General features: G+C 48.8%; 1 protein-coding gene across 9 annotated transcripts in view; it reads right to left on the bottom strand.

Annotated features, from left to right (window-relative positions):
* Positions 1-2779: 2779 nt before the first annotated feature.
* Positions 2780-21207, bottom strand: part of CDK20 (cyclin dependent kinase 20) — a 39043-nt gene continuing 20615 nt past the window's right edge. For 4 of the 9 annotated variants that reach the window (XM_058566057.1, XM_058566058.1, XM_058566061.1 and 1 more), the window contains 6 exons: positions 11383-11592; positions 9332-9490; positions 7929-8139; positions 6680-6858; positions 6471-6598; positions 2780-3331 (listed from right to left, as the gene is read on the bottom strand). In XM_058566057.1, the coding sequence (XP_058422040.1) occupies positions 3223-3331; positions 6471-6598; positions 6680-6858; positions 7929-8139; positions 9332-9490; positions 11383-11592 (996 nt within the window). In that variant the 3' untranslated portion in view covers positions 2780-3222. Of the gene's footprint in view, positions 3332-5668; positions 6280-6470; positions 6599-6679; positions 6859-7928; positions 8140-9331; positions 9491-11382; positions 11593-21207 lie in introns of those variants that run through there. The other 5 variants (XR_009223501.1, XM_058566059.1, XR_009223500.1 and 2 more) reach the window with 5 other exon arrangements.

Below are 21207 nucleotides of genomic sequence, written 5' to 3'. Positions count from 1 at the left end.
AGGTTGTTTACCTAATTTCCAAACACACACGAGTCTGTTTCTTGGTCTTCTCTCCTGTCTGTCTGTTCATGCACTGACACCACTCTGTCTCAGTGACTGAAGTTCAATTTCATCTTCATATCTCACAGGCAGGTCTCGCCCATCCTCCACTCTTTTGTTTCTGCAAGATTTCTTGGCTACTCTTGTACCTTCCTAGCTCCATATACATCTTATATCACTTTTTACATTCTATTTTAAAAATTGTAGCAATTTTATTGGTATTGCTTTCAATTTATGGCCTCTTTAAAACAGTAATTCTTCTATCCATGAACATGGAATATCTCCTTATTCTTTATTTCTTTAGAAAAGCTTTGTTTCTTTCCTCCATAAAGGTTTTTTTAAAAAAAGATTATTCTAAGATATTATAGTTTCTGGTGTTATTATGAATGGGATACTTTTCCTATCATATTTTCTAATTGTTAGTACCTTGTTTTCAATATGTAGATAACCTGTACACTAATCATACTGAATTTTGCTTGCTAATTCTAATGATTTTCTCAGGTTTCTAAAGGAGATAGTACTGTTTAGAATTATGGTAAATATACCTCTTTATCACCTTTTCAGAATTCAATTTTATTTTAAAAAAGCATTACATTAATAGCCCCTCCAAGGAAATACTTGACTATGGTGCTAGATATCACCCTTACCTTGATTCCAGCGTCAGTGGAAATGTTGCCAATGATTCATCATTAAGCATGTTTGCTGGGTCTTTTAGATTCCCTTTATTCAGTTAAGAAAATTATCTTCTACTCCTATTACCAGATTTTATAATTTCTCCTTAGATTTTCTATTTAACTCATCAATTATTCAAAAGTGCTTCAAGAGTGTGTGTGTATTTGGGGGGACTCTCTTTTAAAAGGAATTACTGAACTATGGTCAGCAATTAATATTTTGGAATTTGCTAAGACTTCACTTGTGGCCAAGTACTAGGGAAGTTTTCTTCAACATTTTCCATCTATTTGTGTGTAATTCAGAATACCTCTGGCTATATCAGGAGTTAATGGAAGGATGTGAGGAAGGCTCCCGGATCTGCAAGCTTCTGTAGGACTCAAGAGGGGCTGCTGAGGTCCTCAAGCTTCCCCGGCTACAGAGTGCCCGCTGCCCGCTGTGCAAGATGCTGTCAGACCTTGGATTTGGAGGCCTCGAGAGTGTGGCATACTTTCTAAGTGCTTCTTCCCGGGGCCCTGGCCCCACCCCCCAGACCGTGCTCTTCTGTTAAGAGGCCCCCTGCCAGACGCAGCACACACCTTCAGCGGGACTCACAAGAGCTCCCAGAGCTTCCTGTGCTCCTGGAAAGGCTCCCTCACCGCCTTCCCGCACCCCCAGAGCAGGGGCCCCCGGAACCACATGTGTCCTTGGGTGGGGCCACCGTACCAGACGGAACACCACCCTAGCACTGCAGCGAGGACGGAGTGCCTGCACGATTAGCTGCCTTCCCCTAAGGAGTGACCCGAACTGCTCTCCTGGTCACCATGTGTCCAAGCCTCTCAGCTGGACCCACACAGCCAACACTCCTTTATCTGATCTTGTCTCCTGCCAACACCCCGCACCCTTTCCCTGTGTCTTCAGGAAAAACACCTGTATCTCACCTTACCCACATTTGTCCTTCATCTTCTGAACATAACAGCTCTCTCTCTTCCTGCCGTCGTGTGTATTCATTTCAGCTAATTTCCCTCGTCTCCTTTCCCTCCCCGCACTGCCCAGTACAGGATGCGGGGGTCCTGCTTATCTTTACCACTCGGAACATCACGAGAACTGTGACAACTAAAACAAGAGCTCTGACCCAAAGCCAGCTCCACCAGCTCACAGGGACCTCGGGTTTTCAAATGCACAGTTATGTACGGTGTGAACATTCGGGGAGGCTGGGCAAAGGGTAGATGGGGATCCTCTGTACTGTCTTTGCAGCTTTTCTGTAAACCTAAAATTATCCCCAAATAAACCTTATCTGAGATCAAAACAAAAAAAGGCCTTGGAACTCCTCCTTCTGGGGAGATGCCCACATCTGGCCTTCTCCATGCAGGAGACAGGTGCTGTGTTAGGAAAAAACACTGCTGTTCAAGTGCAAATACAGGCAACAGGGTACATCTGGGTACTGGGCAGCAAAGGAGCAGAGTGCAGCAGAGAGCTTTTACCCTTATTTTCTATTTTTTGAGGGATTTTTCCTTCCCATCTTTGAAGGAGTTTTCACTGTGTTGGGAGCACCTACTACTGAAGTGAAGGGGCCAACCCCCCATCCTGGCCTTACGGTGCGGGCACGCGGCCTCGTCCGCAGATCACACAGCCCCCTGGCAGTCCGAGGGTTGAAGAATCACACCTGGCAGGGGCAGCAGGGAGGCTTCCAAGTGGTGGCAGTGATGCCTGTCGAGTGACAGGGCAGTGGCAGCACTACGGCAGAACCCAGGGGCCGGAGACGCAGCAGCAGAGCTGGGGACGGGGACAGGCCGAGCCTGACCTCGCTGGGGCAGCCCCAGCCGTTGCTGCCACCCGGCTCCCCGGGGTTCCCAGCCTGTTTCTCCAGCCTCCCCACTGACCCAGGGGGCCACTCTGTTTCCGTCCAGTAAAGTCCTCTCTGGTGTCAGTTGGCCAGCTTGCTGTCCTGTTGCTGGCAGTCCAGAACCCTAAGGACATGCCCACTAAGCCAGCCGGGCTTCCATGTGGACCAGCCCAGGGGCGCCACTTGCACAAAACATAAAACAGACCCCTACAGTTACGCACCGTGGCCCCACAAAACTCACCCACGCAACAGCAAGAACGATTTATTAACACGTGTCTAAAGCACATAACACAGAACAGGAAGATAAAAAAGATTTCCTTCCTTACACATTTGGACAAGAACTGTTACAACCCCAGCACTTTACATGTGGGCTTTCCCACATCCACTCCTCTCCTCAACCACGATCTGAAGACCCCGGGGAAGCACGCTGGGCAGCTGGGCGTTGGCTAACAATGGTTACCTGCTCTCCTGTTATATTTCATGTCCACTGTCTGAAAAACGGAGACAGTCACACCCACTTCACTGCCTGTCGTGAGGATTTAAGTCAAGTCACACAGCAGTGTCTGGCCCACAGCAGGCATCTGAGAATTACTAATTCCTTTCCCAGTGTTGGTAAAATGATCATTTTAGTCCTTGTGTGTAACAAGCTCTTCACCAAGGTGAGATTATTTTCCCTCGGTGCAGTCACCTCAGCCACGCTGCACTTGGAAGTAATAGGACCTTAGGATACTCGTTCCGATGCTTCTGGCCTCCACGCCTACGATGCTCATACTGTTGCTCTCCACATGGGTGAATCCACTGCGAAGGGAAGGGACACACGTTTAAGCAGCGAAGCCTTCCACGAAGACAGAGCACGGCCTCCGGACCCTCCCCTCCCAGTCCACCCGTCCGTGTTGACACTGGGCTCTGACTCGAGGACCTACGTTCACTTGTAACAACTAGCAAGTACCATCACCTTCTGGAGTGAGAATATCAGTTTGGGGCCCTCTTGATCGTAGCTGCCTGATTCACAATGATTCCAGATATTCTAGAAACTTCTCCTGATACAGGAGGGGTACCTAATCCAATCTGGGCAGGTCACAGGCATTTCCCCAGAACTTAGAATTAGCCCATCCATCTCCGACCAGCCCCAGTGAAGGACATACAGACGCAGGGACTAATGGGGCCGTCGTTTTCCGTGACGTTCTTTGCCTAGACACACAAGTGCTGCTCTGAGTCATGAGGGAGACAAGGGCAGCTGTGTAGAGAACCAGATCAATAAAACAAAATAAAAACAGTTGAGAAGAGACTTCTCGAGTCTCCGCTAGAAGCCCAGGTTTTGGCTACCAATTGCTAAAGTACCGCTGCTTTGGCTTTCGTGAATCACCTCTCAGCTTACAGTAACTTCCATGCTGACCTCCTGCGTTTCAGTAGCAACTGAAGCTGTACTCAACTTAGAAATCAGTATCAAGAGTGGAACGTGGCAGTTTCCAGACTTTCAGAAGACAGCGGCACTGGCTGGTCTACGTGGCGGCTGAGCAGGAGCAGGGCAGTGGCCGCTCCCTGACACGGACAGTCAGCCAAGAGGGTGGAACTAGCATCTACTGTCTTTTTCTCTTTGGAGAATTCCTCTCAGTCTTTTTTATTCAATTGATTTTTAATAAATTTGCAGAGCTCTGCAACCATCACCACAATCCAGTCTTAGATTTCCATCACTCCAGAAAGATCTGCTGTGCCCACACGCAGTAAATCCCCATCCCACTCCCAGCCCTGGACAGCCACCAGGTCACCTTCTGCTCCTACAGACTTGCCTTTTCTGGGTGTGTCGTGTAAATGGAATCACACAATACATGGTCTTACATATCTGGTTTCTTTTTCTGGCTGAGTAATACTCCCCTGTGTGGATGGACCACTTGGATTTGTCCATTTACCAGCTGATGGATATATGCACTGTTTGGGTAAGTTGAATAAAGCTCCTAAGAACATTCACATACAAGTCTTTGTTTTATTTCTCTTGGGTAGATACCTAGGGGTATGCTGCTAGGTTGCTGGTAAATTTATGTTTCACACACTTGTTTTCTTTAGAGACTCAGAATATGTATTCACAGATGATAACGTTTTAGGAAACTGAAAAGCTCCTAGAAACTACGTGTTCTCTCTTGCAGCACTCAAAAGGTGCCAGAAAAGAGAGGAAATGCAGTCCATGGCTGCCCAATAAAAACTGACAGGGAACAACCGCGTGAAGCAGGACTGCTGGGTTTATGACAGCCGGACGAAGCTCCCACAGAGAAACTACCACCCAACTAAGGATTTCTGGAGGAATCTGCTGTGACTTGGAAAAGGGGCATACTTCAGGGTCATGATCCATTCTGGGGTCCTGATTAAAGCACACTTTTGAGAAGGTATTTTTCAGCGTGCTTTACCCGTCATGGGGAGAACGGCGTCACTTCAGTAAATGGATGTGTCTACCATTCTGTAACGCACGTAGCGCGGTGTTTAAAAACACACATGAAAAAGAGGTTTCTAACTGCTTGCTAAGCTGAGAACAGTGTTATCTCAGTGAAAGGATGTTCTCACCATTAAGTAATGATGTAGAGAATTCTTTGACGACACATCAAAAAGGAAAAAAGAGAGTGCATTTTGAGGCCAGCACGGTGGCACGTGCCCCGCAGGGCGGCCTGGGAGGCCCGGCACTCTCTGTTTGGCCTCTGACAGAGGCAACAAGAATGAGTGCTGGCACGTGTGTCTCCCTCAGAAGAGGAAGGTTTTCCTGTCGCTGGAGGGAGAACCATGACTGACAAGTCACGAGTGGTCTAGGGGGACAGTCAGGAGCAAGCCCCTCCAAGCACAGGGGACGAAGGCGTGAACGCATCAGGGGTCACCGATCGCCATGTGGACACGGGACGTCCTGGCTCGCACATGCTGATCCAGCCCAGGTCCCAAACCCTAAACGTATTTAAAGAGGAATCTCAGGGAAGACGCTGTGGAGGCAAACGCTCTTCAGGACGCAGAAAGAGCATCAAGGTGGCCGTTACACTTTGCTCAGAGAGTTGAGAGAGAGGGTTACATACAGGCCAGTTCTCGTAATATGTCAGTTGATTCTCTACCTAATTATCTCATTAGAAAGTTGAGCTTATTTACTAAGAAGAACAAAGATTTTCTTGTGTTAATTAGGAGTGTGCTTTAATAATTATCTTCAAATGACTACTGATTGAAAATTCAGAAGCTAGATAGGTTTGTTACAGAAATCCCTAATTTCTAAAATATTTGGTTTGGGGCACTGTAGTTTTTCATTTAAGATCTAAGATGCTTGTCACTGGAGGCTGAATGTACCCCACGGCTCACGACAAGTAACTGCTGAGGTCTCATCTCACCATGAGTAACCCAGCAGGAATACAAAACCTGTGCAAGCCCTTCCTCTTCGTAGAACTTACTCTGGCAAGAAAAAACAGAAGTGACTCCAAAATACTAATATTAAGACACAAAGTGCAAAATCACACTCTCTCGGACTTTCACAGTCCCGCCCCTCCGGCTCCCATCACCCCCTTGGTTTGGTAAATGGATGCGGGATTGTGCGGGTTCCGGAGGGAGGGTGGGAGCCGGGCTGCAGGGTCACATCAGGGACCCAACCCGGGCTTCACCATGCGTCCCTGTGGGACTTCGGGCAAAACATCCACGTCTCTGAGCTGTTTCATCTGGGAAACGTGGCTGAGGCCAGCTGAGCGGTGGTTTTGTCCTTAGAGGAGAGGGTGGACGATGCACAGCATCTTTTTTTTAACAGAGGAGGAAACAGAATCAGAGCAGGGACTTGCCCTGCGTCCCCAGAGAGTGAGGGGCAGGCTGGGCTGACACCCCAGCTCCCAGTCCCAGCCTCTCCAGTGGCATCCTCGAAACGCACTGCTGGGAGACTAGCTGGGGCCATTTCACAGGCAAAGTGAAGGAAACCAGAAGCAATTACCTGGCCCATCTGTGGGACCCCCCAAGCAAGTGATAGCAGCTCTTGAGGACAGGGAATTTATCTTCCTTACTCCACACGTAGACCCGCAAGGAGAGGTCGAAGGAAGAGGTGACAACTCGGCTCTGGCCCTTGAAATGAAAAGCCGAGTGAGGCGGGGAGGTGGCTCCGAAGGCAGGGAGCGCGATGCGGGTGGGTGGGCGCCCACTCACCACCCACACGGACGTGATGGGCCGCTGGTGGTCCTGAAAGGCTGCCAGCTGCAGGCCATGTATGGTGAAGAGCACCAGCTCTGACCCCGACACCAGCAGGATGACCTGTGAGCCGTGGCCCTTCATGAGGTGAGGGGGCACCATGGTGTCCGGCAGGAGGAAACTTGCCACCTGCTGTACTATTTGAAATAAAAGCACACAGATCGTCAACTCCCAATAGCAGCTGGGGGTCTGGACCAGACGTGCCTTGCCTATGACCATGTGGTACACTGAGCAGAGCCACGGCTTGGCAGTTACACCCGAAGTCAATCCTGCCCCATGCACTCACTCCCCTCCACCTCCTGCTCCTTGGCTCTGAAATCCTCATTATGAAGGCTTTCTTACAGGGGGCTGTACAGATTCAAGGCAATATGCACGTGCAAGTGACGGTATCGGGCATGCAGTACCCCTGCCTGCTACCCTTTCCCATCTATGACAGGGTGATGTAAGAAATGGCCACATGAGAACTATGACATCAGCTGAAAACTACTGTCAAAGATACTGTCTTTTATACTGTATAGCATTCCTTGTAAAAAAAAAAAAAAAATCATTTGACCATTTCCTTATGGAGTTTAGCACCAGGAAAAAAAAAATTACCTCTTTTGAAGAGTTCATGTGCTTTCTCATACCAGACAAGGGATTATATTACACATCCTGTTTCCCTTTTTTCCTCGGCTGCCAGGAAGCTCAGAGTAAAATTTACAGTCAAATAATGATATGAAAACAAATGAACATAATACAAAAGAAAAAATGCTAAGGACCATAGGGAAGGCCTGTCAGAGTAATGTGGGGTTTGGGAGGCAGCAAAGGACAGGGCTGTGGGTCTTATTTTCCTCCTGGACTAGGAGCTCCTTGGGGAAGAGATAGTTGTGGCCTTTACTCACCTTTGTGTGCACTCAATGCTGAGAACAATGCCTCTGACATAGTCGTGAAAAGAGAGGCAGGGATGAACGGAAGCAGGAAGACCAGTTAGGAGAGGGGAGACTGAGTGGACAGTAGTTAATGTCCGAACCTCAAGGCCACACGGAGGGTCTGACACGCAGCAAGCACTCCACCGCTCACCAAGCCCACAATCACAAACAACAGAACATTTGCTGGGCCCCTGTATCCACCAAGAGGACAGAAAAGGTGCCCCCAAAGGAAACACGAGGACCCTGCACTTGAAGCGTCACAGTGCAGCGGTGGTGTCAGTCGACACCGGGACCCTTACCCAGGATGTCCACTCCATCCCTGGACTTCTTGACCCCTAGCTCGTAGGTGGTGATCCCCAGCTGCACGCCACCGTCGTTTCTGTGCATCACCATCAGCCGGGCGGCCTCGCCGGGGGCCCAGCAGGCTCTGGCAGTCAGCCAGACAGGGAGAGTGGTGGAGACGGGAGGCTCGTCGTCCGACGGACATAGCAAGGAGCGAGTGTGGAACACCTAAGGACACCGTGAGGTCTCATCGCCCGCCGGGGAGGGAGGGACTTCTCCAGCCCAGGAGCCCTCTGAAACCCCTCCCTAGACCCACGCCCACAGGGACCTTACTGGGTCTCACGGGGAGGCTGTGCCTCTCGTGGACCCTTCTTTCCAGACTGCACTGACTAGGAGAGCGAGAGCAATGCCAGCCCGCGTCTGGCCCCCTGGAGACGTCTTGGCGCATTGGCCCAGCGAGCGAGGTGTGATGGATGAAACAGTCAGCGCTTTCCTGTTTCTGAGCCGCGTACGCACCGTCGTGCTTCTGCCTCCAGTGTCTCCCTCTGTGTTCCTCTCCGGTCTCCTTGCAGCCTGGCTCCAGACGCCTCCCCCCAGTCCCTGGGACTGCTCTGTCGGAAGGTTCCAGTGGCTGCAGCCCACTGGTCTCATGGCCTCGCACCTCTGGCTGTCCTCCCCAACCACTGGCCTCCCCAGCCACCAGGTCCCAGCACTGCGCTTTCTGTCCTGCTCTGCCGCTTCCTCTGCCCTTCCTCGTCCACCAGGCCCGGCACTTCTCCGACCCTCCCCAGCCATCTGATCTGATCTTCCAGTTCAGGCCCCGGCACTCAGGCTGGACGTCTCTGAGCCCACAGATCACTGGTACTCCCCCCCCGGCTCTGGGGTGCTGGGGGCACCGGCAGAGGCACCCACTCACACAGGCCGGCACACAGCAGAGGCACAGCCAGCACGCTGCCTCTCTCGTGCCTTCTCCAGGTAACGGATGCTGCCCCCATGCTGTCAGCATCTCCGCCGTGCCTGACCTGGACACTCTCTCACCCTCGCTCTCACTGAAGCTCTGTTCTCAGGCCACCAAATGTCCCAGGAGCTTTGCCATCAGGATGTCCCTGAGGCCCCAAACCCTTTCAAAACTGAACTCTGCCCTCTCCAGCCAGAGAGCTGAACCCTTCCAGCCCGTGGGCAATATGGCAGCATGGAAAGCGCGGAGGCTCTGAGGACAGAGACCAACACCACCGCCAACTCAGCCGGTGGCCCTGAGAAGGCCGTTGCTGCTGTGAACAGCCCCCGACGACTCCTCATCATGTGGTCCTGCACGAGGACCCGCCCTCCCAGACACATCCCACAAGCCTGGGGCACAGAAGCCGCCAGCCCGCGCACACGCTGCCAGGCCCTGGGGAAAGGGACACAGCCCGCCACTGACCTTGGGGCCCAGGTCTGAGTTCTGGCTCGACGCGAACACCCACTGGCAGCCGGGCGAGCGGAGGAGACTGGTGGGGCTGCTGGGGAACACGCTCACTCTGGAGAGCAGCTCCAGCCGGGGCACCGCCAGCGCGTAGAGTGCCCCATCGGCACAGGCCGCCTGCAGAGGGAGGGCCGGGTGAGCACCGCGCCACCGGTTTTCACCTTCACTCTTGAAGGATACTTTTTCTGTTACAGAATCTCTGTTACTTCTCTTAAGATATCATTCTGTCGTCTTTCAGTTTCAATGGTTGCTGTTCAGCAGTTGGACACTGAAGCCAGTTTACTTCCTCTGGCTATTACTGAGTCGATGTTTCTCAGTATCCAGTCAACTCAGTTCACGCTGATGGGTCCATACTTCAGATTTGTTTGTATTTATTTATTTTTATTTATTTTTGTGTGTGTGTGAGGAAGACTGGCCCTGAGCTAACATCTGAGCCCATCTTCCTCTACTTTATACGGGATGTCGCCACAGCATGGCTTGATGAGTGGTGTGTAGGTGAGCATCTGGGTCTGAACCTGTGAACCCTGGGCTGCCGAAGCGGAGTGCACGAACTTAACCACTATGCCACCAGGCCGGCCCCTCAGATTTATTTTTATTTATCCTGCTTGGGGTTTGTAGGCCTCACTCATTCCACGGATTAATGTCCTTAGTCTATTTAGGAAAAATGTCTGCCATTCTCTCTTCAAGTGTGGCTTCTGCCCCACTCACTCCCTCAGCTCCTCCTAAGAGATCATACTGGGATTTTTCATGGACCCTTTATGACCTTGCTACTCAAGAAGTGTGGTCTGCGGACTGGCAGCATCAATGTTCCCAAGAAGATGCTAAAAAGGTGGAATCTCAGGCATCCCCAGGGACCCACTGATTCAGAATCTGCATTCACACCAGACCCACAGGTGGTTCTGAGCCATTCGAGCCTGAGAGGCCCAGCCCAAGCCTCCTACCCGCTCCCTGCACTCACACTCCTGACACCGCACTTCATTCCAGATCACGTCTCCCCCAGCCCACTAATTCTCCTCTACAGCCCTACCTTTAACCGATGGATGGAATACACAGATGGAGACCGCACAGAACACAGACGGAGAGCTCAATGAATTTTCACAGAGCCAGCATCCGTGTCACCAGCCAAGCTTCTCTGAGAAGTGGAACACTGCCCGTGGCCCAGGGGCTGCCTGCCCTCCCTGGCCTTTCTGTGACTCAGTCGTCCAGCCTGCTATCAAGTCCATCCGCTGAGTTCTGAACCTTTGTTATTCAATTTTTCTATTCTACAATTTCTACTTGGTTCTTTTCTAACTCTGATAAATCAATTTTTTGGTGGGGAAGATTGGTTCTGAGCTAACATATGTTGCCAATCGTCCTCTTTCTGCTGAGGAAGATGGTCCCTGAGCTAACATCTGTGCCCATCTTCCTCTACTTTGTATACGGGATGCTGCCGCAGCGTGGCTTGATAAGCGGTACATAGGTCCACACCCGGGATCTTAACCCGCAAACCCCAGGCCACCGAAGTGGAGTGCGAGAACTTAACCACTATGCCACTGGGCCGGCCCCTGATACATCACTTTTTATAGCTTTAAGTTCTCGACTAAAATTAATCTCCTGGAACACAGCAACCGCAGGTGTCTCCATGTCTGTCTGATAACTGCACTCGCTGAAGCCCCATGGCTGCACTGACGCCGTCTGCCGTTCATCCTGCCGGTTCCAGTTCATGCTGTCTGATCTCCCTGCGTGCCTAGTCAGCTTTCAGCGTGTGCTGGAAGCAGAAATAACGGCAGGCCTGGGCGACGTCATCCTTCTCCAGAGAGGATTTTCACTGACTCCCATCAGGGGCCGGGAGCCGAGGGGCAGCAGAGCCAGGACAGCTCCCTTCCAGCCCGCCCTTACCCCTAGGTTGCAAGAGCTGATGATCCGGATTCACAGGGCTCCAATCCTTGGTGGCCCTGCACTCCCACTTTTGTCCCCTTGGCTGGGAGACGGCCAGCACCTGCAGAGGCTCCTGAGAGCCAGTCACTCACCAGCAGGGAGGGGCCCTCTGGGTGGTCACAGGCCTCCAAGGCAGATGAGGGTGCAGGCAGGCTGAAGGCAGCCCCCTCCTGCCCGTTCTCCACTCTCCACACTTTGATCCGTCCCCGCGCATCCACGGTGACAACCAGCTTCAGCCGAGGGTAGGTCACCAAGTTCACCAGAGCAGCCGGCTGTAGAGGGCTCGACCAGATCTCTGTGCCCTGGGCAACAAAAGAATTCAAGATCCACTTACATAGGGCCACCGATTTCAGAGACACATTCTTTTCGTTCACTCAACCATCGCCCTGTGAACCCCGGGGCCGTGCAGGCGAACAGGGCGCAATCCCCACCCTCACAGGATCCGCAGCGAGGCAGGGACCCCAACACGGAGCTGTGTTTCATGGCAGAGGAGGTGTGTTCTGGAGGGGCAGCTGCTGACATAGGTATGTGGAGAGACTTCCGGAGGGCTGGTGCCATCACCAGGAAGGCCGAGGGTCCGGCCTGCACACTGGCATGGAGCGTCTGAAGCTCATCCAGGGGTCACCTACGGCTCACCTGGGGCAGGCTGGGCAGGGGCGGATCCACACAGATACCCCTCCCCTGGGACTTGGCCTTGCGTGGCTGCGGACAGAGAAGTCCCTGCAGAGCGCCTCACTCAGTCTTCGGGGTGGCACTTTACAGATAAGCTCCTTCGGGCTTGTGGATGTGAACAGTCCATGTTGCATTGCCACCCTGCCCTGCTCAGAACCACCCCCCCAGCCGCGGTACGCCCAGTCCCGGACGCTGGCCCAGAGGAAAACAAGTGGCCCAAGCTGGGTAGATTCCAGGGTCTCTCCCAGGATTCTGAAAACTGGACAGAGAGGTAACAAGCCCGGGTGCCACGGGCCCCACACACGAAGGCAGGGCATCCAAGACCCATCCACTGACCGCTCCAGAGCTGCCATGGCAGGTTGCTCTCCAATTCCGGGTTTTATGACCCTCCTTCTACCACGTGTTACTATTTTCCCACTAGCTCTCTTTCCCCAGTTGTGACATCTCCGTGTTCTGCCATTCGTTTCTTTCTCCCCCTCAGATCAACAAACCAATGGCTGACTTCCATCGCTGACACAGCTAACGTGAGCGTCACTCGCACGAACTCGGCACCAGAGACTGGCTAACGGTGAGTCTTGGAGAATACAGAACAATCCCAGGGGTTAGTGGTTGGAGCGTGCAGAGCAGTAGTGAACCCCCTCCTGTCTCAGAACAGAAGGCAGTGGCCGGTGGAACGGAGCGCAGAAACACGCTGATCAACGACCGCTGGTGTCCCCACCTCCAAGCCAGCCATGGGGACGAGGGACGTGGGCCAGGGACAGACAGAGCCTTCCAGTGGGTGGCACCAGATACTCTGATGATAGCAAAAGACAAACTCAAACCCTGGAATTCTCCAGGGGACAGCAAAGAAAACGTAGCATGGAAAGCCATGTCAGAAATCCATACAACCAGTCAAAAATGTGGAGGTGAATATTGTAAGTGTGACCAGAAACCAGGCAAGGAAAGGGTTACTGAAAATCTGATCCATAACTAAATGTAGTCTGTCAAACGTTTTCCAGACAAGGAGGAAACTACAGGTGCTGTTTTTCAGAAGTTGGTCCTCGTGTTTGCAGATGTTGCCGTCCTACAGTGGAACGGCCAGGGCTGCGGCAGGACCCCTGCAGGCTGCGCCAGCTCCCAGCGTCCAAAGGTTACCTGGGACCTGCTACGTAATGGCACGCTGCACTGAACCTGTTATGTAACGGCCGCACACACGCCCTGCTCAGGCCAGGTTGTTATACGGGTGTAACATATCCTCTGCTCTCTTGTGTACAAAGTCTCCACCTGCTCTAACCTCGGGGTGGGCATTGCTTTGGGAGCTAGCCCCAGTGTTCTCCATTGCTTGTGCAAGCAATAAATCTTTTTTCTTCACCCACCTCAGCCTTGGTTGTGCTTTTCAGCTCTGCACTCACCAAGAGATGGACCCAACGAGTTCAGTTACATGAATACACAGAAAACTAAGAAAAATTTTAAAAAAGAATAATTATTAACTTCAGGAAAAGCAAAATGTTAGTCTACCTCATGCTATGAAAAACATTTACATAATTAAAATAATATAGACAATACATATAATCATTTTGGGACAGGAAGGTTACCCTGTGCAGAGGCAGGAAGAGGAAGGAGCAAAATCATCTTCCACAGAACTCAGCAGATACCTAACATTAGATGCTCATGTCCCCGATTAGGGGAACACGGTTTCCTCCAAGGTGGGGGAAATTGGGGGCACAACTGGTTTTCTAACAAGCCTTTCAGAGCTTTGACACATGAGCTGTGTACAGCTGCAGTGTTAGTGACATCCCGATCTCGGCCACTCATCTGTGAAGTGACGGCAAAGTACTGCCATCCTTTCAGTTCTTTCTTCCAAAGGAATTGTCATGAACCTTTACAAATAAATATTTTAAAAATGTATTCCTGGGGCCAGCCCAGCGGCGTAGTGGTTAAGTCCACAGGCTCCGCTTCAGGGGCACGGAGTTTACAGTTTTGGATCCCGGGTGGGGACCTACGCACCACTCATCAAGCCATGCTGTGGCGGTGTCCCACACACAAAATAGAGGAAGACTGGCACAGATGTTAGCTCAGGGCCAATCTTCCTCACCAAAAAAAATGTATTCCTGAAAATAGATCCAAAAAAATGTTAAATAAATGATTGGCAATTGACATACCACTAGTATGTCATACCAGTAGTATGTAAAGACCCGTCCACAGTGAGGATGAGAAAGGACCACACCACGGCAAGGAAGGAGAGGAGAAAACCACAGCCAACAGTGGGCAGGGGGAAGGCAATATGTTTGAAAAATGTCATTCACCTTGACTGAAGAGCAGGGAAAAGCCTGGACAGAGAGGAGTTAGCAAGGAAACAGAAAAGGCTGGTAAAGATCCAGCACGACAGAGACACAGGCCAGACACTTCACATGGGTTTCTCCATTGTTTAAGAAATGGGTAATTCCTATACTATTCCTTTTATTATTTCAGATTATAGAAAATGTTAGAAAGCTCTCTGATGCATTCTGTGAAAGTAGAAACAAAACAAAGATATATAGACAAAGGTAACATGAATAGAGATGAAAAAATTTTTAAGTATTATTATTCAGAGCCCTGGCAATATATTAAAAGAATTATGTACAGTCATGTGTTGCCTAACAATGGGGATGCGTTCTGAAAAATGCGTCAGTAAGCAATTTCATCATTGTGTGAACATCACAGAGTGTAGTTACACAAACCTACGTGGTACAGCCTACACACACGTCAGCTGTATGGTACTAATCTCACGGGACCACCGTCGTATACTCAGTCCGACAACGACCAGAACATTGTTTTGCGGTGCATGACTGTACTATGATCTATCAGGGTTGATTTCAGAAATGCTAGGATAGTTCAAATAATTTATTATATTTTCAAATTAAAACTGAGGAGCCATGGGAAATAATAAAGTCCAAGAGGCACTGGTACCTATTAGTCAAATTTAACAGCCATTTCTGATTTTTAAAATATCTCTAAGTAACATAGGACACTTACATAATAGATAATATTTACCCGGCACAAAGCAAATCTCAAATTCAAAAGAGATCTGCAGAGCAAAGGAAACAATGAGCAGAATGAAAAGGCAATGTATGGAATGGGAGAAAATATTTGCAAACCATCTATCAGATAAAGGGTTAATTTCCAAAATATATAAGGATTCCTACAACTCAATGGCAAAAAACTAACAACTTGATTAAAAAATAGGCTAAAGACTTAAACAGGCATTTCTCCAAAGAAGACATACAAATGGCCAATAGTGCTCAACATCACTAATCATCAGGAAAATGCAAACCAACACGGCAATGAGATGCTCACTGACATCTGTTAAACCGGCTATTATCAAAAAGACGAGAGATAACAAGTGTTGGTGAGGGTGTGGGGAAAAGGGAACCCTTGTGCGCTGTTGGTGTGAACGAAAATAGGTACAGCGAATATGGAAAACAGTACGGAGGGTCCTGAAAAAATTAAAAATAGAACTATCATAGGATCCAGCAATCCCTCTTCTAGGTATTTATTCAAAGAAAAGAAATCAAGATCTTGAAGAGATATGTGGACTCCCATGTTCACTGCAGCATTATTCATTAAGAGCCAAGTCACGGAAACAACCTAAACGTCCACTGACAGATGAATAAAGACAATGTGGTGCACACACACACTCACACAAGGAATATTATTCAGTCTTAAAAAAGAAGGAAATCCTGCAATATGTGACAACATGGATGAATCTTGAGGACATTATGCTAAGTGAAATAAGGCAGACACAGAAGGACAAATACTGTAGGATTCCACTTTATAAGGTACCTAAAATAGTCAAACTCACAGAAGCAGAGAGCAGAAGGGTGGTTGACAGGGGCTGGGGGAGGGGAAATGGGGAGCTGCTGTTCAATGGGTATCAAGTTTCAATTACGCAGGATGAATGAGTTCTAGAGATGTGTTGTATAACATTGTGCCCGTGGTTATTATATGCTTAAAAATCTGCTCAGAAGGTAGATACCACATGCTAAGTGTTCTTACCATGATAAAATAAAAATCAAAAGAGAAGAAGTAAAGGCATACCTAGAAAAGAGTCAGGAACAAGACAGAAATGCCACCACTATTAACCAATATGGTTTTGGAAATCCTAGCTAATGGAGTAAGGAATGAAAACAATAAATACAAGTATCAGAAAATATATGATGAAATTATTATTTTCAGGTGATATTATTATAAATATAGAACATCTAAAAATACTATCATGGGGCCGGCACGGTGGCACAAGTGGTTAAGTGCGCACACTCTGCTACGGTGGCCCAGGGTCCGCTGGTTTGGATCCTGGGCGCGCACCAACGCACCACTTGTTAAGCCATGCTGTGGCAGCGTCCCATATAAAGTAGAGGAAGATGGGCACTGACGTTAGCCCAGGGTCAGTCTTCCTCAGCAAAAAAGAGGAGGATTTGGGGCTGGCCTGGTGGCACAAGGGGTTAAGTGCGCACGCTCTGCTGTGGTGGCCCGGGGTTCCCAGGTTCGGATCCCGGGCATGCACCAACACACCGCTTGTTAATTAAGCCATGCTGTGGCGGTGTCCCATATAAAGTAGAGGAAGATGGCCACAGATGTTAGCTCAGGGCCAATATTCCTCAAGAAAACAGGGGAGGATTGGCATCGGATGTTAGCCCAGGGCTGGCCTTCCTCACACACACACACACACAATAAATAAATAAATAAATACTATTATGAGTCTTTACTAAACTGGGTAATACAAGATACAAATACAAAACATCAGTGGTTTTCCCTCATACTTACAGTATCAAGACAGAAACAGAAACGGAAAAATATCCCATTCTTATTACTAGCATATTATTAGCAACTTAGCTATTATTAACAACAAAATATAAAAAGCTAGGAATAAGTTTAGCAAAAGGAGTAAAAAGTATTCAAAAGCTTTACTAATCAACAGAAGAGCTGAATAAACACAACAGCCCACATTTCTCAATGGGCAGATTTAACGCATTGTAAAACACCAACCCTCTCCAAAATGATTTATAGGTGTCATGCATTTCCATCAGAATGCAAATTTAATTTGTTGTAGACTTCAAAAAAATGGTTCCGAAGTTCATGTGGGAGAATGACTATGAGGAAAAGTGTGAAATCACCAGGGTAAAGAGGACCTACCCTATCAGATATTGAGAACTTTTATGAAGCTGAATTACAAGCTATCCAAATAACAGGATACCAGCACAACAGCCACGCAGATAAATAAATCAGAAGAGAGTTCAAACATAGGCCCAAATATAAATGGGAATTAGACAAAAATAAAATAGGGGGCACTGGAAGTCGGTGCAAAAAAGATGGTTTATTCAATAACAATATTGAGACAGTCAGTCACCTGGTTGAAAGAAACTATAGACAAATCCTACTTCCAATCATATACAAAAATAATTCTTGATGAATTAAAGATAAATGTAAAACAAATGATATATACACACATATACATATACACACAGACATATGAAGAAAATATAGGAAAAAAGAAACTTCAACTCAGGGTAAGGGAGGCCATTTTAAATCAAGACACAATACCCTGAAGCCACAAAAGGAGAAAAAGAATTGCGACTGAGCATAAACAAAGTAAACTTCTATAAAGCAAAATCCTAGCAAGAATAACGCTGGGGAGTCCGCCAGCTGGGTAGGAAGCACCGCGTACCCCACGGTGGCCATAGAGGACAGTGGCCACGAGCGGGACTCAGTCTAATGGCCCTGTACTTCAGTGTCCTCGGCCGAAAGTGGAGGAAACACCACGGCCTACCAGGCACACGGTGCCTGAGAGGATTCACGAGTTAACTGGATGGTTTCCTCGTGTTGTTATCCCCGCCAATAAAGATCTCCTACTCAAGGACAGGAAATGAGGATACGAAACGACTCACAAACTTCCTTCCTCCCACCCCAACGGACAAAGAACAGGAACAGAAAAGGAAGCGGCCAATGCACACCGTCAAACTCATTCAAATTACAGGCAATTGGGAAGTAACAACCTTAAATGACATTCTGCATATCAGACTGGCAAAGCAGAGACTGATTATAAGCAATACCGGCAGGGATGTGGGAAACTAGTGTTCTCACATACTCTTGGTGGAAGTAGAAATTACTACAAACTTTTTAGCACATATCTGGCAGTATTTATGAAAATCTAGACTGCTCGTGAAGTTGAACAGTAACCCCACTTACAGAAATGCACGCCACACATAAAAGCTCTGTCAATGTGTGTGTACAAGCACTACACATGTAACAGCAGAAACCGGTGACACTGAGCCTTCACGAAGAGAGACGGCTGAATAAATCAGACATGCCCGGGGGGTGCGATACTCAAGTTATCACACGAACAGACAGGCACTGTGTGAAGACTGTCCACCAGCCGGTAAGGGAAAAGCAGCTACGCAGAAGTATGTGCAATATGATCTCATTTTTCTTAAAAAAATTAAAGAAAACAATCCTCTCTAACAACCAACTCCTCGATATAATCACACACACATTTGTGCCTACATCTCTCCGTGTAATGACCGCAGGGCACAGACCCAGTGGTTAGCGCTGGTTCCAGAGTGGGAAGGATTACAAGGGAGGAGCACAGACTACGAATCTGACTTTAGACACATTTATATTGTTCAAGTTTTTATGAGGTTTGCCTTGAATTTGACATGATTGAATTTTTTAAAAAATTAGTAGATGTTATTTTTTGGGGGGCAGTTTTAGGTTTACAGAAAAATTGAGCAGAAAGTACAGATAGCTCCCCAATACCCCCTTTCTCCCCACGCTCAGTTTCCCATTATTAACACCGTGTGCTGTGTGGCACATGTCACAAGTGACAAGCCAATGTTGATACATTACCAGGAAATGAAGTCCACAGTCCACATTAGAGGTCACTCTTTCTCTTGTGCGTCCTACGGGTGCTGACAAATGTCTAATGACATGTACCCACCATCATGGTACCACACAGCAGTTTCACTGCCCTAAAATCCCCTGTGCTCCCCTGTTCATCCCCCCGCCATCCCCCCAACCCCTGGCAGCCCCGGATCTTCTTACTGCCTCCATACTCTTACCACAAGATCCGGGGACTTTGCTCCTTGGTATTGACCCAAATGAGCTGCAAACTAATATCCACACAAAAATCTGCACGTGAATGTTGAAAGCAACTTTATTCATAATTGCCAAAACTTGAAAGCAACCAAGATATCCTTGTCCTTTGAAACGATAATTAAACCATGGAACATCCAGACAATGGAATGTTATTCAGTGTCAAAAAGAAAGGAGCTACCAAGTCATGAAAAGATATGCGTACTGCATATAAATATGCAATTATTTATATCTTTCACTTAGCAATATGAAAGAAGCCAACCTAAAAAGGCTACATACTGCATGACAACCAAATGACTGAACTTTTTAAAAATAAAATAAGGTTGAAGATTTGCTCACAAAGGGTCTTAAGGTTGGGAAGCCAGGCAGCATGGGTGTAGAGGGTTCTGGCACTCAGACAGTCCCACGCTGGAAACAATGACCACACTAAAGTAGGGCTCGGCAAATCGTGGCCTGTAACCAAACCCAGCCCACTGCCCATTTCTGTATTTTTATATTTTAGGTAAAAAAAAAAATCAAAAGAATGTTTCATGACATGAAAATTACATGAAACTCACATTTCAGCGTCCATAATACAGCTGTGTTGGAACACAGCCACTCCCCTTGTTTACTTGTTGTCTATGGCCGCCGTTGCGTGACAACACGGCTGAGCAGTTGCGACGGGACCACATGGCCCGCAAAGCCTAAAATATTTGCTATCTGCCAACTCCTGCAACAAAGCTCTCTGTTCAAGTCACGACCTTTTTGTTTTGGCCACAACGGAGCCTCCCAGCAGCCTTCAGGTCTTCCTCCTGCTGACAGCCCCTCAGCTAAGCCTGCCGTGGGCACCGGCCACAGCCTAAGGCCGGCCCCTTCCAGGACAGGCCCAGGGATGCGGGGGACGGGGCAACAAACTGCAATGAGATAGAAACAAGCCCCCTACACCAATCTCCAGAGGGCTTCACTCGAAATGACAGTGTCAAACGTCACCGTGTACATGGGGAAAACCAAGCTCGTGAAAGAGAAAAACCAGGACAAACAACTGAAAAACTGACCACGGAGGAGAGAGAGATGATGCAAGCAACCGTATCCTTTAAACAAAAAAAGAGCAGAGAATCTGAAAAGGTTCCTGAAAATTAAAAACGTTTCTGTAAGGCAGACAGTCGACAGATACTCTCTAAAGTATGTAAATCGAGAAGCAGAATCTATTAGTCAAACATAAAAATTGATCAATTGACAGCCACCAGGAAAACTAACATCAGAAATGATTTGAAAAAGTGGTTACCTGAGGGAAAGAATCTGAGAGGAGGAGGAGGGGCGACGTTTTCAGTCTCATTTCTCCTTTCATATAAAAGCCGTGATAGTCTTTCACTTTGATGATTCCAAAGCAAAACAAATTATAACTAACCATAACTCATTCCAAACTGCTCTGCCCCCTAGCCCCCACCTCTCTCCCCTTTCCAGGTCCCCATCCCAGTTCCCAGAGCCCCTGAGACGAACTGGGCTGCCATCTGCTCCGTCTGGACCTCCAGAGACTTGCTCAGGCACCAGTAGCCGCAGCGGCCTCACAGTCTCAGTCGGCTGTTTCAAAGCAGCCCCGTCACCGGTCATACCCATTCTTTCTCACAGATTCTAATACGAAGCCTGGGGCAGAGCAGGGACCCCCGAGGCTGGCACAGGGGTATGAGAATGCAGCTTCCCTGTGAGTCCCACATGAACTGAGAAGGAAGGTCACGCAGGTCACGGTCAGAGGTCCCTAAGAGCCAGGGTGCCCTGTTCTCGGGGGCCAGAGGAAGAGCGATCCATGGGGAGTTAGGTGGAGCCCCCTGAAGCCTGGGGCACCCCTCTGCTCTGTACGCCACATCCCCTCGAAAGGAACCTGTCCCTCCCCCCAAACCTGAGGAATGGCGAGAGACGAGCACCCCCATCACTGAGAGGCCACCTACTTACTACAGTGAGGTGCCTCTGCGAGTCCAGGGCGCTCGAAAACATGAAGTAATCTACAGTTTTCCGGGAAAAGATCCCTTATGGGAGGTTGGGTTCTGTCCATGTGTGGCCCCAGGCAGAACCTGTGGGTTTACAGGGAACCACACGGCTCAAGACTCAGAGATGCCCCCCATGGCTCGGTCTCGTGTCTGCTTCTATGAAATCAGGATGAT

Source organism: Diceros bicornis, chromosome 22 (genome assembly GCF_020826845.1).
Source record: "Diceros bicornis minor isolate mBicDic1 chromosome 22, mDicBic1.mat.cur, whole genome shotgun sequence".
NCBI lineage: Eukaryota > Metazoa > Chordata > Mammalia > Perissodactyla > Rhinocerotidae > Diceros > Diceros bicornis.
Note: the sequence above shows the minus strand (reverse complement) of the source record. Positions and strands in the feature narration are given on the sequence as shown.